General features: G+C 30.7%; 2 protein-coding genes across 4 annotated transcripts in view; one reads left to right on the forward strand and one right to left on the reverse strand.

Annotated features, from left to right (window-relative positions):
* Positions 1 to 409, reverse strand: part of LOC127739288 (dipeptidyl peptidase 3-like) — a 31530-nt gene extending 31121 nt beyond the window's left edge. Inside the window, exon 1 of one of the 3 annotated variants that reach the window (XM_052250954.1) lies at positions 322 to 409. Coding sequence is in view for 1 of the 3 variants with exons in the window: in XM_052250953.1 (XP_052106913.1) it covers positions 102 to 280 (179 nt within the window). In the remaining 2 variants the exon portion in view is untranslated. Of the gene's footprint in view, positions 1 to 101 lie in introns of all 3 variants that reach the window. The other 2 variants (XM_052250955.1, XM_052250953.1) reach the window with 2 other exon arrangements.
* On the forward strand, positions 404 to 13764 carry LOC127739289 (kelch-like protein 28). Its single transcript, XM_052250956.1, has 2 exons — positions 404 to 534; positions 7664 to 13764. Exon 2 carries the CDS (start codon positions 7724 to 7726, stop codon positions 9656 to 9658), a length of 1935 nt encoding a protein of 644 aa, XP_052106916.1. The 5' UTR covers positions 404 to 534; positions 7664 to 7723; the 3' UTR covers positions 9659 to 13764.
* Positions 13765 to 16034: the final 2270 nt, after the last annotated feature.

Raw genomic sequence — 16034 nt, forward strand, 5'->3', positions numbered from 1 at the left:
GGTCCATGACCATGTAGTAATGTTTTTTTGCATATCTTATTTGACTTAATGTAAATTGGTTTCACTTGGAAATTATGTAGGTATTGAAAAACGGGATTTACAGAGAGAAAAAACGGGATGCTGGTCGACTGACAGACTGACATAAAAAAAAGTCACTTCTTCTTCTTTCGTTAATCAGCAACGGAAAAATACCATCACGCTGATGCTGTGTCATCAAGTGCAGGTGCTGACATATTCGGACCCCTCTACAGATCTTTAGAGGATTTGTAACAGCATACATTTAACTTCTAGTATAGCTATTACAATGAAATATAAGCTAACCACGAGAAAACTTTGTAGACTTTCACTTTAGGTAGGCACTTGCAACAAAGTCCCGGAAGTAAAATAAGTTGAAGAGGGGAAACAACTCTGTACAAACTGTTGGATGACAACAGGATGAATGTCAACTGAAAAAAATACTTATAATAAGCATGTAACATCAAGTTTTATTATAAAAAGTGAGAAGATACACCATGATCTAACAAGTAACAAAAGGTGATAATCGAAGCTTATGGTTTTGTGACCATAATTTATGTATTGAACCCCTCCCCCTTTTATAAATATTTTGCTAATATTATTATTATAAAATGTTATTTTTCGCGTGTCAACTATGACATATTGGAAAAGGATGCATTTTTCAACTCATTTTTATCATTAGCTTGAAAACGAGAGCAATCTACCCCAATTTTATTACAATTTGGCTTGATTATGGATCATTAAGACATTATGACGTATGAAGATTAAATTTACTATTAGTACCAATACACCTTATCGCTATTTATTCCTATCTGGATAAGTTCTAAAATTACACAACTTTTCAAACCAGTTGAAGCTATCTGGGGCCTAAAAATTTTCAAAGAGACATGTTTAAACCATCTTAAGCACATCAAACAAAGCATTTTCATTGACATGATTTCAATTTTTCTTTTAAAATTTGCTTCTTAAACTATCAAAATTTTGAAATGTCCGCTTTCCAAACATTTTTTCCCTCAGCTCATTGTTGATAAGTTTTGTTTTGTTTCGCTTGACCTCAACAGGAAGTTGTCTAAATAACTGTTTTCCCGGATGGAATTTCTTTACATTGATAAATATACCACAAAAGTGCTGTTTTTTATCTAAAATTATAAAAAGTTAATAAAAATTAAATTATTTTCAAAGAATTGTTGCACTTATTTAGAGCATAATTATAGAAATAAGATACTCCGAATGTTTTTTCATAAGTCCTTTTGTATTTATCTATTAGAACAAAAAAGTTAGCTTGTCTATCAAATGAAAAGAAATATCTGAGAAAACGAAATTTTTAGTTAATGTCTAAAATTTCCACCCCATTTATCTCTATAAGAAGCACATACAGGTATATTTTTTATTGCATATTTGAATTGACTACATTGTAGGTGATAAATAGCTTGTATGCAACTTTTCGTGAAAAAATCACAATGGGATCTAAACTGTATTGTATGCCCTGAAAGAGGGTAACCCAATTAGTTTTCACTAATCTTACTTGTGGGCCCTCATGAAGTAAGTACAAAATGATTTAGAACATACAAATAAACTGAAGCAGGAGCAATTCTGCTGGAGATTCGGGGATGCAGACCACAGCTTATACTAGCTTATTGACTGATTGAAACGGAGACGATGAATAGCGACCAAGAATAAAAAAATGAGCCAATGTGGAGATTTAATTTTGATTAGATTGATGAGGGGCCTGATGGGTTATTTTTGTTCTTCGTGATCGGCGCATTTTCGCTATCGTGATCCGTTTTTTCTACAGATTTATTTTTTTTTATATATTTTCGTGATCCGTGATCATGGAAATTTATTTTCTGTGAATCGTGATTGACAAAAAAATCAACTTGTGAATCATGATGAGATCCCCCCCCCCATCAGGCCCCTCATTGATTCCAAATCGGTTATATGAAATGTTTAAGTTTTTCGAAGAAGTTTATAAATGATTTGCAACGATGAAAATTCTAAACTTAAGAATATAAATTAATATCTTTAACTAATGAATTCAAAATACCAATATCTATTCAATTTAACAAATATGTACTGAATAAGCATCATGTAAATTATAAAATAAAGAAATATGAAATTTGGAGTTTATACAAGGGAGATAACAATTACATTATAATGCTGTCTGCCACATTTTCATTTTCATTAGAAATCATGTAAACTGTAAAAAATGCCAATATCTGCATCATATGCCCAGATATGGTCAATATGTCTTATTTTGATAAATTTTTTGTAATTTCTGTTTTTCTTTCTTGAAAAGTAATCTGACAAATATCGTTTTGTACCTGTAAGACCTTTTATTCACAATAATTGTGTTTTGTCCAAACTCATCTCCTAGGCCTCAGACCACAATTATTCTTTCCATTGGTTATAAAAAAGAAGATGTGGTATGATTGCCAATGAGACAACTCCCCACAAGAGACCAAATGACACAGAAATTAACAACTATAGGTCACTGTACGGCCTTCAACAATGAGCAAAGCCCATACCGCACAGTCAGCTATAAAAGGCCCCTAAATGACAATGTAAAACAATTCAAACGAGAAAACTAACGGCCTAATTTATGTACAAAAAATGAACGAAAAACAATGCATTTCTTTGTAAAAGTCAAATTGAATTAAAAAATTTGCACCGCATCAAACATGAAATAAATTTAACTGCTGATTATGGCAAGCCGTTTTACAATTTATTCGAATTTCAAGATATCTCATATAATATATAAGATATCTTATATAATATATAAGACATCTCATTTAATATATAAGATATCTTATATAATTTCATTTAATAAGATATCTTAAAAACTATATAAGATATCTTATAAACTATATCAGATATCTTATGAACTTTATAAGATATCATAAACTATATAAGATATCTCATATAATATATACGATATCTCATATAATATATAAGATATCTTATATAATCTGTTTTTTATAAGATATCTTATATAATATGGAAGATATCTTATATAGTATAAGATATCTTATATACTTTATAAGATATCTTATATACTTTATAAGATATCTTATATATTTTATAAGATATCTTCTAAAGTTTATAAGATATCTTATATAGTTTATAAGATATCTTATATAGTTTATAAGATATCTCATATAGTTTATAAGATATCTTATATAGTTTATAAGATATCTTATATAATTTATAAGATATCTTTAAAAAAAATTATATGAGATATCTTATAAACTATATAAGATATTTCATAAAGTTTATAAGATATCTCATAAACTGTAAAAGATATCTTATAAACTATATGAGATATCTTATAAAGTTTATGAGATATCTTGAAGTTAGAATAAATAGCAAAACGGCTTGCCATAGCTTATAGACGATTATTATTCTAATAAAATATGCTTATCCCAGGACAATCCATCAGTGCTTTTTCTTTTGAGAGCCCTATTAACATGCCAATGGTAGGATTTGAATCTTGAATAAATGACGAAGGCTAATTTCTTCCCTACTTCCATTTTGGCCAAATCACTACTTTCACTTTCAACAATAAATTTTTTCCACATGTTTTACTTATTTCAATATATATGCAACTGATAGGACCACTTAAATAGTAAACATTTCAAAGAAAACAGTAGTCAGAATATTCAGGAAGAAATACCCCATATAATAATTTGGAACTATATTCCTAGACCACGAACATTTAGGGAATTAATTGTGGTCTGAAGCCTTAAGACAAATGATAAATTTCATAAATAAAGTCTGAAACTTAAATGTCTATCAAATTTATGTACATGTATCTGCAACAATAAGCACACAAAATGCAAATGTCATAATAAATAAAAATGAATAATTTGTAATGACTAAACATTAAATCAAATATATATCTGTAAAAGTTAAATAATGAGACTGTTCAAGGGAGACCACAATGTTCATCAATCTGCTACAAAACAATTAAAAACAAACAAGCAGTTTATATACATAAGATTAATATGATTCATAGTCCTCAAAAGCTTATTATAAATTGCAGAAAGATTTTTTATCACTAAATCCTAACATCAAAACAAGTATTCTTCATGTTTTTGATCACACAATGAAACATATTTTATTACATGGTAATGAAGTATGGAGAATGTTTAATTCTCTTTCCTCCAAATGTAAGAAGGAATATGCATCTTTTGAAAAATTATATTCAGGTTTACCCTGTGAGAAACTTCACATTAAATTTAGCAAATTTATACTTGGTGTGCACAAAAAAACAACAAATGTGCAGTGTTATCTGAACTTGGTAGATTTCCAATTTATTTTAATATTATTAAAGGGATGCTATTGTATTGGTATCCATTAGAGAATTTAGGAGTAATTTTCCTCTATTGAATAAAAAATCATGGTATGGTTCAATAAATGTTTGTATTGAAGTTAGTTGGAATTAATTGTACAAATGCTTGAAATATTCCAATTTATGAATCTAATTACAAATTTAAGAAGTATATACAAACCAAGCTATCAACTGTGTTCATTAGCTACTTGAAAAAAACAGTTAGATAAATGTTATGACGGTAAACTGAAAATATAATATCATATACATGTTTAAATCAAATTTTGGTTTTGAGAAATATCTCACACTGATTAAGAATTTTTACAAGGTTACATATTTCTTCACATAGGTTACAAATAAAACTGGGTAGATATCAAGGTATTCCCTGCCACAGCAGAAAATATAATAAATGTACTTCCAGCACTGTGGAAGATGAGGCTCATTTTCTTTTTGATTGTACAAATTTTAAGGATAAAAGAGATGATTTGTTGACATTTCCACATATATATATATTTAGCATGCCAGTTAGTCTTTAAGGTATCATCCCCTGGTGTCAACTGCATTCAAGTTACCTATGTTGCTACCTTTTATGCTTTTGATATAGGTAGGATAAAGACATTTTCCACATATATATTTAGTATGCCAGTTAGTCTTTAAGGAATCATCCCCTGGTGTCAACTGCATTCAAGTTACCTAAGTTGCTACCTTTTATGCTTTTGATACAGGTAGGATAATTAGATATAGGAAGATGTGGTATGAGTGCCAATGAGACAACTCTCCATCCAAGTTACAATTTATAAAAGTAAACCATTATAGGTCAAGGTACGGCCTTCAACACGGAGCATTGGCTCACACCGAACAGCAAGATATTTTCCACATATATATTTAGCATGCCAGTTAGCCTTTAAGGTATCATCCCCTGGTGTCAGCTGTATTTACAATGTAGGATCCCACACTGCTATCTTACTTGTTGCTGACACGGGAAGTGCTGTAAACATGCTGAATCTTTTGGGCTTGACAACTTTATGTATATCTTTTATTTAACTATGTATTTTTTTTTTCTCAATATATATTATCAAAAACCTAATAGCAACCACATTTGCATTGTGTATTATAAAAGCTTAAGCTGCTTAAATATTTACTTAAGAAAATATATTGATCACTTGATTTTACTGAATGTTATTTGTGTTATTCTCAAATTATAAAGTTATTGTCATGTCAAATGAGGGTGGTAAAGGGTTATTTTCGTGCAACATGTTTTGCCATTTTTATTTCACGTGCAGCCGTGAAAAAGGTTCGTTATTAACCGTGTTTCGTGAAATCAGTAAAAAGATCAATGTGCAAGAAATTTTTAATTGTTCGTTCATCGTGAAATGGCAATTTTATTTCACGTTCTTCCGTGCGGATACCACCCTTTACGCCCCTCTCAAATGTGTATGCCCTTTGGGGTCCTTTATAATTATTGGAATTAAATATTCTTCTTCTTCTTCATAGTGTACATTTTAATTAATAATCTACATTTGTATATATCTCTGTGTGACTTGATGAAGATGTTTGAAGCATTTAGATTTAAATAAACATTAAGATTTTGATTTTTTTATGTTCTTTAGTAAGCTATTCAATAGAATTGCAGAACTGTATGCAAAAGATTTTTTCATTTTATTCCTGTTTGGCTGAATAACTACCAAATTGTTTTTTCAGACGGATCTTAAATTTCTTTCATAAATTTCAGATTTCTGAGCACACAACTTTTTCATAAAATCGGGAGTTTTATCGTGCAAGATATTATATAATGATATGAAATTCTGTCTCAGAAACTTAACCAATTTAATCTGTCAAAAAGTTCTCTCGATGGTGTAAAGAAAGGGGCATCTAAAATTATTCTTGCTGCTCTTTTTTGAAGTTTTATTAATGTCTGGAGGTATTCTTCATTACAATTACCCCATACTGTGCAATAGTGGTCAAATATTGGTAGAATATAAGAATTCTATAATAAAATTTTACTTTTGTGGTCTAAGTATTTCTTGATTTTTGCAAAAATGAATAACCTTGAGCTAATGGTTTTAGAAATTTAATTGATTTGCTCTTTCCAAGTAAGGTGGTGATCTATTTTAATTCCTAATACCTTTTATAAAATTGAGAATGGAAATGGGGAATATGTCAAAGAGACAACAACCCGACCAAAGAGTATTCTCCCGGACGTTTTAATAATTTTATTATCTATACAATTATAATGAATTATATTTATTTGCTTGTCCAATATATTTTTCCTCTGGGGAGAGAAGTAATTGTAATATCTGCCTCAGATTGTTTAATAATAGTAGTACATGTAGATACTTAGCCAGCCGTAATCGGTTGAGCTAGGGAAGTATTTATATAACTCAGTCTGTTAAAGCGCTGACTTTGAACACAGAGGTCACAGGTTTGAGTCCTGGAGGAGACCATGTGATTTTCTAGTTAAAGTTATACTCCCCAGTTTACTAGTTATAAAATAGGTGCGGATCCAGCCATTTTGTAAAGGGAGTGTTCCGACCCCAGTAACACCATGAAACGTTCACTAAATTAAGAAAAAAATCAAATGAAAGGGGGTTCTAACCCCTGGAACACCCACTGTATCTGCTAATGATATGATAAATATACTAAAAAATTGGCTAAGTGAAAAAAGTATAAAAAGGGACAATATACACAAAATATGCTTGAGAGATTTGATATGACTTCAAAAAATAACCTAGAAAAGCTTATTAGTGGGAACACGCAGATAACAGTGAATAGCAGTGATGATAGTGATAGCAGTGATGAGCATTGTGAAATAGTGTCTCGGGGGACAATAAACTTGCTTTTGTCCTAATAGCCAGTAAATAAGTGTATAATATTTGTGGGATATGACATAATAATATCTGCCTCAGGTTGTTTAATAATGACACAAAAACAGGTTTATATAATGAAGCATCATAAGCATATCAACTGGTTAAAAATGTGACATCTTTAAATCAACCAATTAAAACTTGTTTACATGTTTTCCATCATATTCTAAAACCCATTATATTAAACGGAAACACCCTTAAATACTATTCAAATAGCTTAAATAATTTTTGGTTGGTAAGGGTTCCTCCCCTTGGCCCTCAGCTAAGGATTTGCATTGGGCCTAGACCACATGCTAATTGTTCTGGAAAATTTCCATAATATATATGTTGGCAAGTATGAAATATATTTTCAAAATGTATTTGTTTATCTATGGATGAAAAGTTTTTTAACACGTAATATCTTTAATTTGAAAGAATTTGAAAGGTTGTAAATAAATTAGTTTCTTTTATATTTCAGAATAAGAAGATGAATATCTATAGAAATTAGGATCAAACAGGCATGAGATAGTTGAACATCATGGATACCAGTATCAGTGGTCACTCTTCCACCTCTGAAAGGGATGACATTGAATGTCAGCTACAATATGAAAATGTAGGATCTGTAATGTTCCAAAATGAAATGCATGCTGGGAATTTTCTGAAGGAAATGAACTTACTGTATGAAGATGATTTGCTGAAGGATATCACTCTTTGTGTTCAAGGTCAATCATTGTCTTGTCACAAGGTCGTCTTGGCTGCTGCAAGTCCTTATTTCAAGGCCATGTTTACATTAGATTTAAACGAAAGTAAACAATCACTTATTGAGCTACATGAAATAGATTTTGAATCTGTTAGTTTTATTGTTGACTATTCTTATACTGGTTCCATAAATATTCACCAGGAAAATGTACAGAATCTATTAGGAGCTGCTTCCCTGTTTCAGATTTTACCAGTGCAAAAAGCTTGTGCCAAATTTTTAGAAACACAAGTTGATAATTCTAACTGTATAGGTATATTCAATTTTGCACATATTCATAATTGTGATAGTCTAAGACTAAAGGCTAGAGAACATATTGAGAAAAATTTTACAGAAGTTTGTCGAGGAGAAGAATTTTTATGTCTGTCATTAGATAAAGTAGAAGATTTGATATCAAGTGATGAATTGAATGTTGATCGTGAAGAGATTGTTTTTGAAGCAGTTATGACATGGATTTCAGAGAAAGAAGAAGATAGACGATCTTTTATTGGTGGTTTGCTGCCCCATATTAGACTTGGACTTCTATCTGTCAAATATCTGAAAGACAATGTCATGAACAATAAATATATTCAGGATTCTGATACTTGTATTAATCTTCTAGAGAGTTTGATTAAATTAGAAAGTAATCCTGAACTTTATTGTGGCAAACACAATTTCAGTCTGGCCTTGAGGTCTGGAATGATTAAACCAGAACATTGTATTCTTTTTGTAGGAGGGACTGATCATGGTCGACGGAACACTTCTATCAATTGTTACAATCCATTAACTAGAGAAACATTTTATATGGAAGATTATCCAACTGCCAAACGCTTAGGAGATTATGAAGTAGAAGATTTATCGTGTGTTGTTACCGAACAAGGAATGTTATACTCAGGGGGTGGTAACTACATTTATCATGACTTTCCTTCGGAACATTTCGATTCTGACGATTCTTTTGATGATTTAGAGGAGAGAATTGTTAGAAAAGACTTCTACTGCTATGACAATGATCACAACAAGTGGCTATCCATGGCACCAATGCTGTTCCCAAAGTCAAACTTTACTTTGGCAAGCTTGGGCAAGAAAATTTACTGTTTTGGTGGAGTTACCGAGAACCAACATCCAACAGAAATTATTGAAGTTTACGACATCGAGAAGAACCGATGGAGTTATCAGGGTATGTTACCTACAACACTTGTAGACTTATGTTCAGTTGTATATGATGAATATATATTTCTGTTAGGTGGTAGAACAGGTGTTGGTGCTCATAATCTTGTCGTAATGTACCACCCAACAAAAGGAAACTGGATTTCCAGAGCAGGGATGCCAACTCCACGATTTAAATTTGGTGCATGTTTGGTGCATGGTGAGATTTACGTAGCTGGAGGCCAGATTTACTCGCATGCCTCCCAGACAATAAGTAGAGAAGCTCTGAAATCAGTAGAAATATTTAATATATCAGACAATCAGTGGCGACAGGGTCCAGATTTACCAGACGAAATGTACAATGTAGGACTAAGCATGGTGAATGGTGCTCTATATTGTTGTGGGACGGTAGAATATAGAAGATTAACCAGAATATGTCGTTATAACATTGTGTGTAAACTTGACTTTGCGACAAATCGTTGGACCATTATAGAACAATTGCTGAGTACTTGTCAGAACTTCCATTGTATATCAGCAAGACTCCACACACGGAAACTATCACAAGTCTTCCGACCTGATGTTGATACATAGCCTCAAATATACATTAGGAAGAATTTTTTATTTTTCAATATGTACAACAAACTCTGTTCTTAAATAGTTTTCATTTAAGCTGTTTCTGTATAAACAATGATAAAAAATCTATGTATTCCTTGCACATTTTTACATCTACATCAAGAAAAGGTATAAAAAGTTAAATACATTTCTTGCATTTTTAACAGTCATAACAAAGTTATGCAGCTCTTGATTATTTTTACCCGTTTAAGACGATTACTTTTACTCGTTTAAGACAAATTAAGGTTAAAATGTAATCCTAATAGAAGATTTAACATACATGAGATATATATTGAAGTCAAAAAAATTTTAAAACATGACTCATAGAACTTACAAAATGTACATGTACCTGTTTTATTTTTCAAATTTCATTTGAAATTGATTGTAAATCGGTAGAATTTGATGGTAAGAATTTTTATTTTTCTGCACTTATTTCAACATAACCATGATAACTAGAACTTTTTCTTTTTGCAATTGCTGGAATTTTTTCCCAGTTGCTTATTTGGAAAGAAATAATTCAAATTGTGACTTGAAAATGTTTTTTTTTCTTTCTTAAAGTCGGATGATTTATCTTGTATGACTAGATACATTTGAATTTGATCTAGTCATGGTAGTCTTTTTTCATGTTTATTGGAGAATTTGAAACTATAACAAAACTAAGGTGCCAAATGTGTAATTAATCTTGTGAATGACTTTAATTTGAAAAGAATTGGATAATGACCATTAGGAATGTACTGGTACAAGGTATTCAGTGGTATTGATTATCTATTTAACATGTTTAAATTATAGGCCAAGTAAAAAGATATGTCTGTTTAGGGTAAGTTAAGTTGGTACATGTAGGTAAATAAATACTTATATATATAATATAGGTTGATTGATTGATTTATTATAGTTCAACACCAGGTCAGCTCACATATAGACTGTAAACGGGATCAATTTGGAATTAAAGCAAGCACAAACATACCACATCTCCTTATTTTATATTAAATGACCTCCTGATGGAACAGCCTGTTGAATAAATTGTTAATTTCCTATTGTTTTGAATATGCATGAAATATTTGCCACTGAACAAACGATCAATGAATGAATCAATTTATATTTGACTTAACCTGTACTTGTTTTTTAGAATCTTTGTAAGTTGTACATGTCTGTTTTACTTGGTCTAGCTGATATTGGCCTCACTTTCATGGTTTATCAATCAAAATTTGTTCAGTTTCTTAATTTAATTAAGTTTTGAATAAGACTTAGAAAAACTGTAATATTTCATTTATTGTCTGTTAAATGTATCTGTGGTAGTTTTTTGTCTTCTGTAATTCTTAAAGGATTGATACTTTCTCGGACTGATTGATAATTATATTTTAATCAACATGTGGCTTGTTTGATCTCAGTTGTTGATTGGTCAAAATTCAATTATGACGTCAAATTTCTTGATTTACTCTGAATTAACTATTGTGATATATCATGAAAAAAGCCACCATGCCTGATGACGTCAATTAAATAGAACACATCTTTTTGAAGATCATTGAAAAAGAAAGAAAAAGTGTGCATACATATTTTCTAAAAATCATTTAAGAAACAGACACCACCATGGAATCTTATGCAATATGATAATGACATGTATGATATTTCTACACTCTTGACAGTTAAATTCCAAAGACATTATATTAGAAATAATCAGCAAGCCTCTCATTTCAAATTTGAAAATTGAACTCTCTTGAGTTGAGAAATATAGTATCAATCTCAATGCAGTGGTAGAATCTATATTTCATTTAAATTGGATTCATGTTAATCTGACTTTTATCCTATAGATTTTTATGATATTCAGTCGTGATGATTAATTATGCGGGCAAGACATTACTATGCATCCACTGTTGTTTATTTTGACATATTATTTCCTTTACTGTCACTGCCTAAGACTTAATTGTCTTTTTGGGAGATGCATTTTTTTTATTGCATTTAAGAATAAATATCAGAGTGTATTTTAGAATAATTAGGCTATAATAATACTGTAAATTAGATGTGGCTTGTTGATATAAATGTAAATTGTGTGGCCTAAATACAATTTTTTTTATCAGACTTTCCATTTATATAACTAGATTCATATGATTTTATTGTATTGCAGTACATTTTTCACAAAACTATTCTGATTGATTCAAAATTTATAAAACGTTGCTTTATAATGGGAGATAACTCAGTTGATTGAGTTTTTATAAAAGACTGTATTGAAAAATTATCTAATTTATAATGTTGTGGGAAAACACGTTTTCATTCTACTAACATGAGTGCTGTCTTGTGTATAATAATTACATAATATGAGAAATTTTGTATAGCTTTTACTAGCCCGAAAACAAGCATGGTGACCTATACTTTTTTTTTATTGTACCTGTATCTAAAAAAAAAATATATAACTACATTTTGTAAAGCATACACAAATTTGAATCCAATAAAACTTAAATTAAGTCATTAGGTAAAATTCAGTAATTTTTTTGTTTACCTAGAATGCAATAGAGAATTTTTACCTACAGAATTTGATTCTCAAAGAAGCTGCCTTTCACAGATGGAAATATTAGGACCTTACGATCTTCCTCACTGTTTATACAGGGTGCATATGTCTCATGAAAAGATTTGTAGTATCATCAATACTTAAGCAGATTCAGACTGGCTCTAGTCAAGGTGCACTTTATAATAAGTGTTGTAATTGCCACAAGATTTTGTAGTTAGCCCCTGACATTCTGGCTTATAACACCTATAAAACTGACCACTATGAAATTGTACAAATTATTATATAAATGGTATTTACCTCTAACAACAAACAAACAATTATCTCTCTAGGGATAAGCTTTGGGTGTTTCTAAACAATTCAATGGTTTATAGTGTGCTATTTTTTTCATTTTCCCTAGTGCTTCCATAATCATATTGTTGTTATAAAAAATTTTTGCCAAATTTTTATGTCTGATATTTTATGCGTTATAAAAAAAAGTTTGCATCCTCTACTTTTAACTGGATAAAATGATTGCACATGTATGGTAATTAGGTGGAGATTCCCTTAACATTGATTTCCTTTATAATCCTTACAAACAATGATAATTTTGCACAGCTAGTTATAGCTAGAAAACAAGCATGGTGACCTATACTTTAAATGACACCTTTATTTTTGAAAATAAATATGTAGACCTTACTGAGAAGTCAGAATGATATGGTTTGATTTACATTTGTATTTGTTGTTGTTTGTCAACCTGTTAGTGTATCTGCTTTATCTCCATGTGTACACACTGTTTACTTCTAAGAATAATGTCAACTTAGTAAATAATATTTCTGTGGATTTGATATTATTCCAGAGGAACTAATTTTGAGAATTTCTTTAGTAAAGGTGAACCAGATGTTAGCAATTTCAACATTCTACAAAATTCAAATTGGATTGCATGCATGAAAATACATTTTCTCCTTAATCCATGAAAGTTGCCCAGACCCATATTGAACCTCTAAGGCAACACTCATCATAAAAAAAAAAAATTATATAAAGTGTTCAGCCTTTTGATATTATGGAAGCCTTACTAAGAACTTAATTCTAAAATGATTAAAAATACAAGTATAAATTGAAGTTCTTTTGGTGATTTTTTAGCTGAAATGTCATTTTGCTGTGAGAAGAATTAAGATCTATGAGGGTCTGAATGGGGTTTACAGAATAGAGATTAATTGTCCAATCGAATAAAAATAAAAATAGAGAATACTGGGTAAACAAATAAAGAGTATTGAAAAATAGCTTAAAATATCAAGAATACAGAAATCAAGACCCCATCCAGACCCTCCTCTATTATTCAAAATAACATTACAATAGCATTCCAAAATATAACAGATGTCTGTCCTCTTAGTCTTTCATTAAAAAGAAGCAAAATCTTGCTGACACATTTTCAAAATGATTTTAGTGAAGAATGTTGCAAGTCTTCAGGTTGTCAGCTTATCAATTGTAAACCTACTTTGGTAATGTATTTTATTTTTTTCATGCTGTCAAACATTTTAGACATATGTTATATTTGTAATACATGTACCATCAAACAAAACATTAAATGAGAAAAATTAAAGAACTGTGTTTATATTTTGTAATAACTTTTATATGATTCGCATGACTGATTGATTGAAATATCAATCAGTAGACATCAAACGGATTTAGTATAAAGACTTCATAAATCATCTGAGAAATGCTCTACTTTGTGCAATGCCAAAGTATAAGTAATACAAGTTTGGTTATCTCCTGTTTAACATGTAAGACCAGGACTGTATTCCTTAAAACAAAATCTTCAGGTAGTACTCCATAACTGTAAAGCTTCATCAATATATCCATCTAGTCATTTATGATCAGTGCTTACATGAGCCTATTAAATAAATGAAAACATATCACTTTTTAAATTTCATACATCCCAAGACGCACTTTTCTGGATTTACCTTCATCAGCAACACTCAAACCTGAATATTTGAAAGCAAAGGATGTATAAGAACCCAAAAAAGTGAAGAGCTAACGTAAACCAAGAAGAACCAGCTAAGGTCAACTTTGCGAGAGGGAGGTAAAACATTATTTCTTTATAATTTTTAAATGACCAAATTTAGAAAGCTTAAAATGAATTTCTATTATAATTGAAGTTAGTAAGCTTGTTTCTATCCCCTTTAACATGTAGAATCAAACAATATTCCTATATCCACATCCTCAGGTTGTGTTCTACAACTGTTTAAGTTTCATCAATACCTGTTCAGCCTTACAAGAGGTGAATTGCTTATAAGATGCAAGGACAGACAGACATACTTCATCTGCTCCACCTGCAGCTTAATTGTTAGTTGTACATTTCTGCATGGGACTTGAAAGGTGAGGTGTACCATAAACATACACTGGCAACACTGTGTTCATTATAAATAATGCAATACCAGTCTCACAAAATGATTCTTTTAAAAATAAAAAGCCAGTAGTATCCTCAGGCAAACCTATTTAACCTGCCACATTCTCTATGTGCCTGTCCCAAGTCAAGAGACTGCAATTCAGTGGTTGTTGTTTGTTGATGTATATCATATTTGTTTTTTTCCTTGTTTTGTACATAAATGTGGCCGTTAGTTTTTTCGTTTCAATTGTTTTACATTTGTTATTTCGGGCCTTTCATAGCTTGCTATGGGGTATGGGTTTTGCTCATTTGTTGAATGTCGTACAGAGAGCTAGTTGCTAACTTCTACATCATTAGGTCTCAGGTAGAGAGTTGTCTTATTGGCAATCATACAAAATCATCTTGATTTTATAAGAATGTCATACTTTATGATTTCCACAAAAATTTCTGAAAGCAAAAGTTAGATGTCCGACAAGTGTACAACACCAGAAATAAATTCAAATAAAGTAACTGAAAAAATACAAAATACATCTGCAAATCATCATTATACATATTACACTTACTTATGCAACTCTAATTGTTAACGTAATGTATTGTAACGTCATATCATTATTACACTTATTGTAGGCATAATGTTTCTAGTCAGTATAGTAAACAGGGTTTGAAATATACACACGTCTTTCTATAATTCACACAAGCGAAGTACTACCACTAAACCCAGACAATACACAAATGTACCAAAACTCAACTCTTTCCTACAGACATGATTTCCACCAAAAATGAGGAAGAGCCATATCATTTAGCTGACAAATCAAATGTTGACCACAAGATATGAATACAAACTTAAATTCTGTGTAATAGTGAGGCGCAAGATACCAAGGGATAGTAAAATTAATAAGTGGAAAACTAAATTGACAATGCTGTGGCAAGAAAACTAAAAACAACTTTAAGTCTCAGCCTACAAAACACAACATAGATAACTAATTTAACTGACTTACTCTTATCACATGCTGACAGAATCTTTAACACCAACGTAGTTGTGTTGAGATTGCATGCACATTACCATTTGTGCAAATAAACATTTAAATCTTGAACCATGTCCTAGTTGTGTTAGATTAAAGTCATCTGTTTAGTCTAGGACAACACTTGTTTATCAAATCAAAATTACAAATAGACTGATCCCATTGATCTAGGTCCAATGAAATCAAAAGACTCTTTGCTCTTATTCCAATTAAATCAAAAGACTATTAGATCAATGATTTTTAGTGTACTTTTACTTCTTTGTCTTATTTTTCGAAACTAACTTTACTTTATAACTATATATTTAACTATATAACTATACTATATAAAAGGTGGTGTGGTTTAGATGCCATTGACAGCAACTCAATCAAACAAATGTCCAAATGTTTCTTTCTAAAGGTCTGCGGATCTCTTTTGGGACTCCGGTTCCTACAACTAAAATGATTGGCCATTAGGATATAGCCATG

This window comes from Mytilus californianus, unplaced genomic scaffold (genome assembly GCF_021869535.1).
Source record: "Mytilus californianus isolate M0D057914Y unplaced genomic scaffold, xbMytCali1.0.p SCAF_4, whole genome shotgun sequence".
In the NCBI taxonomy this organism is placed as follows: Eukaryota; Metazoa; Mollusca; class Bivalvia; order Mytilida; family Mytilidae; genus Mytilus; species Mytilus californianus.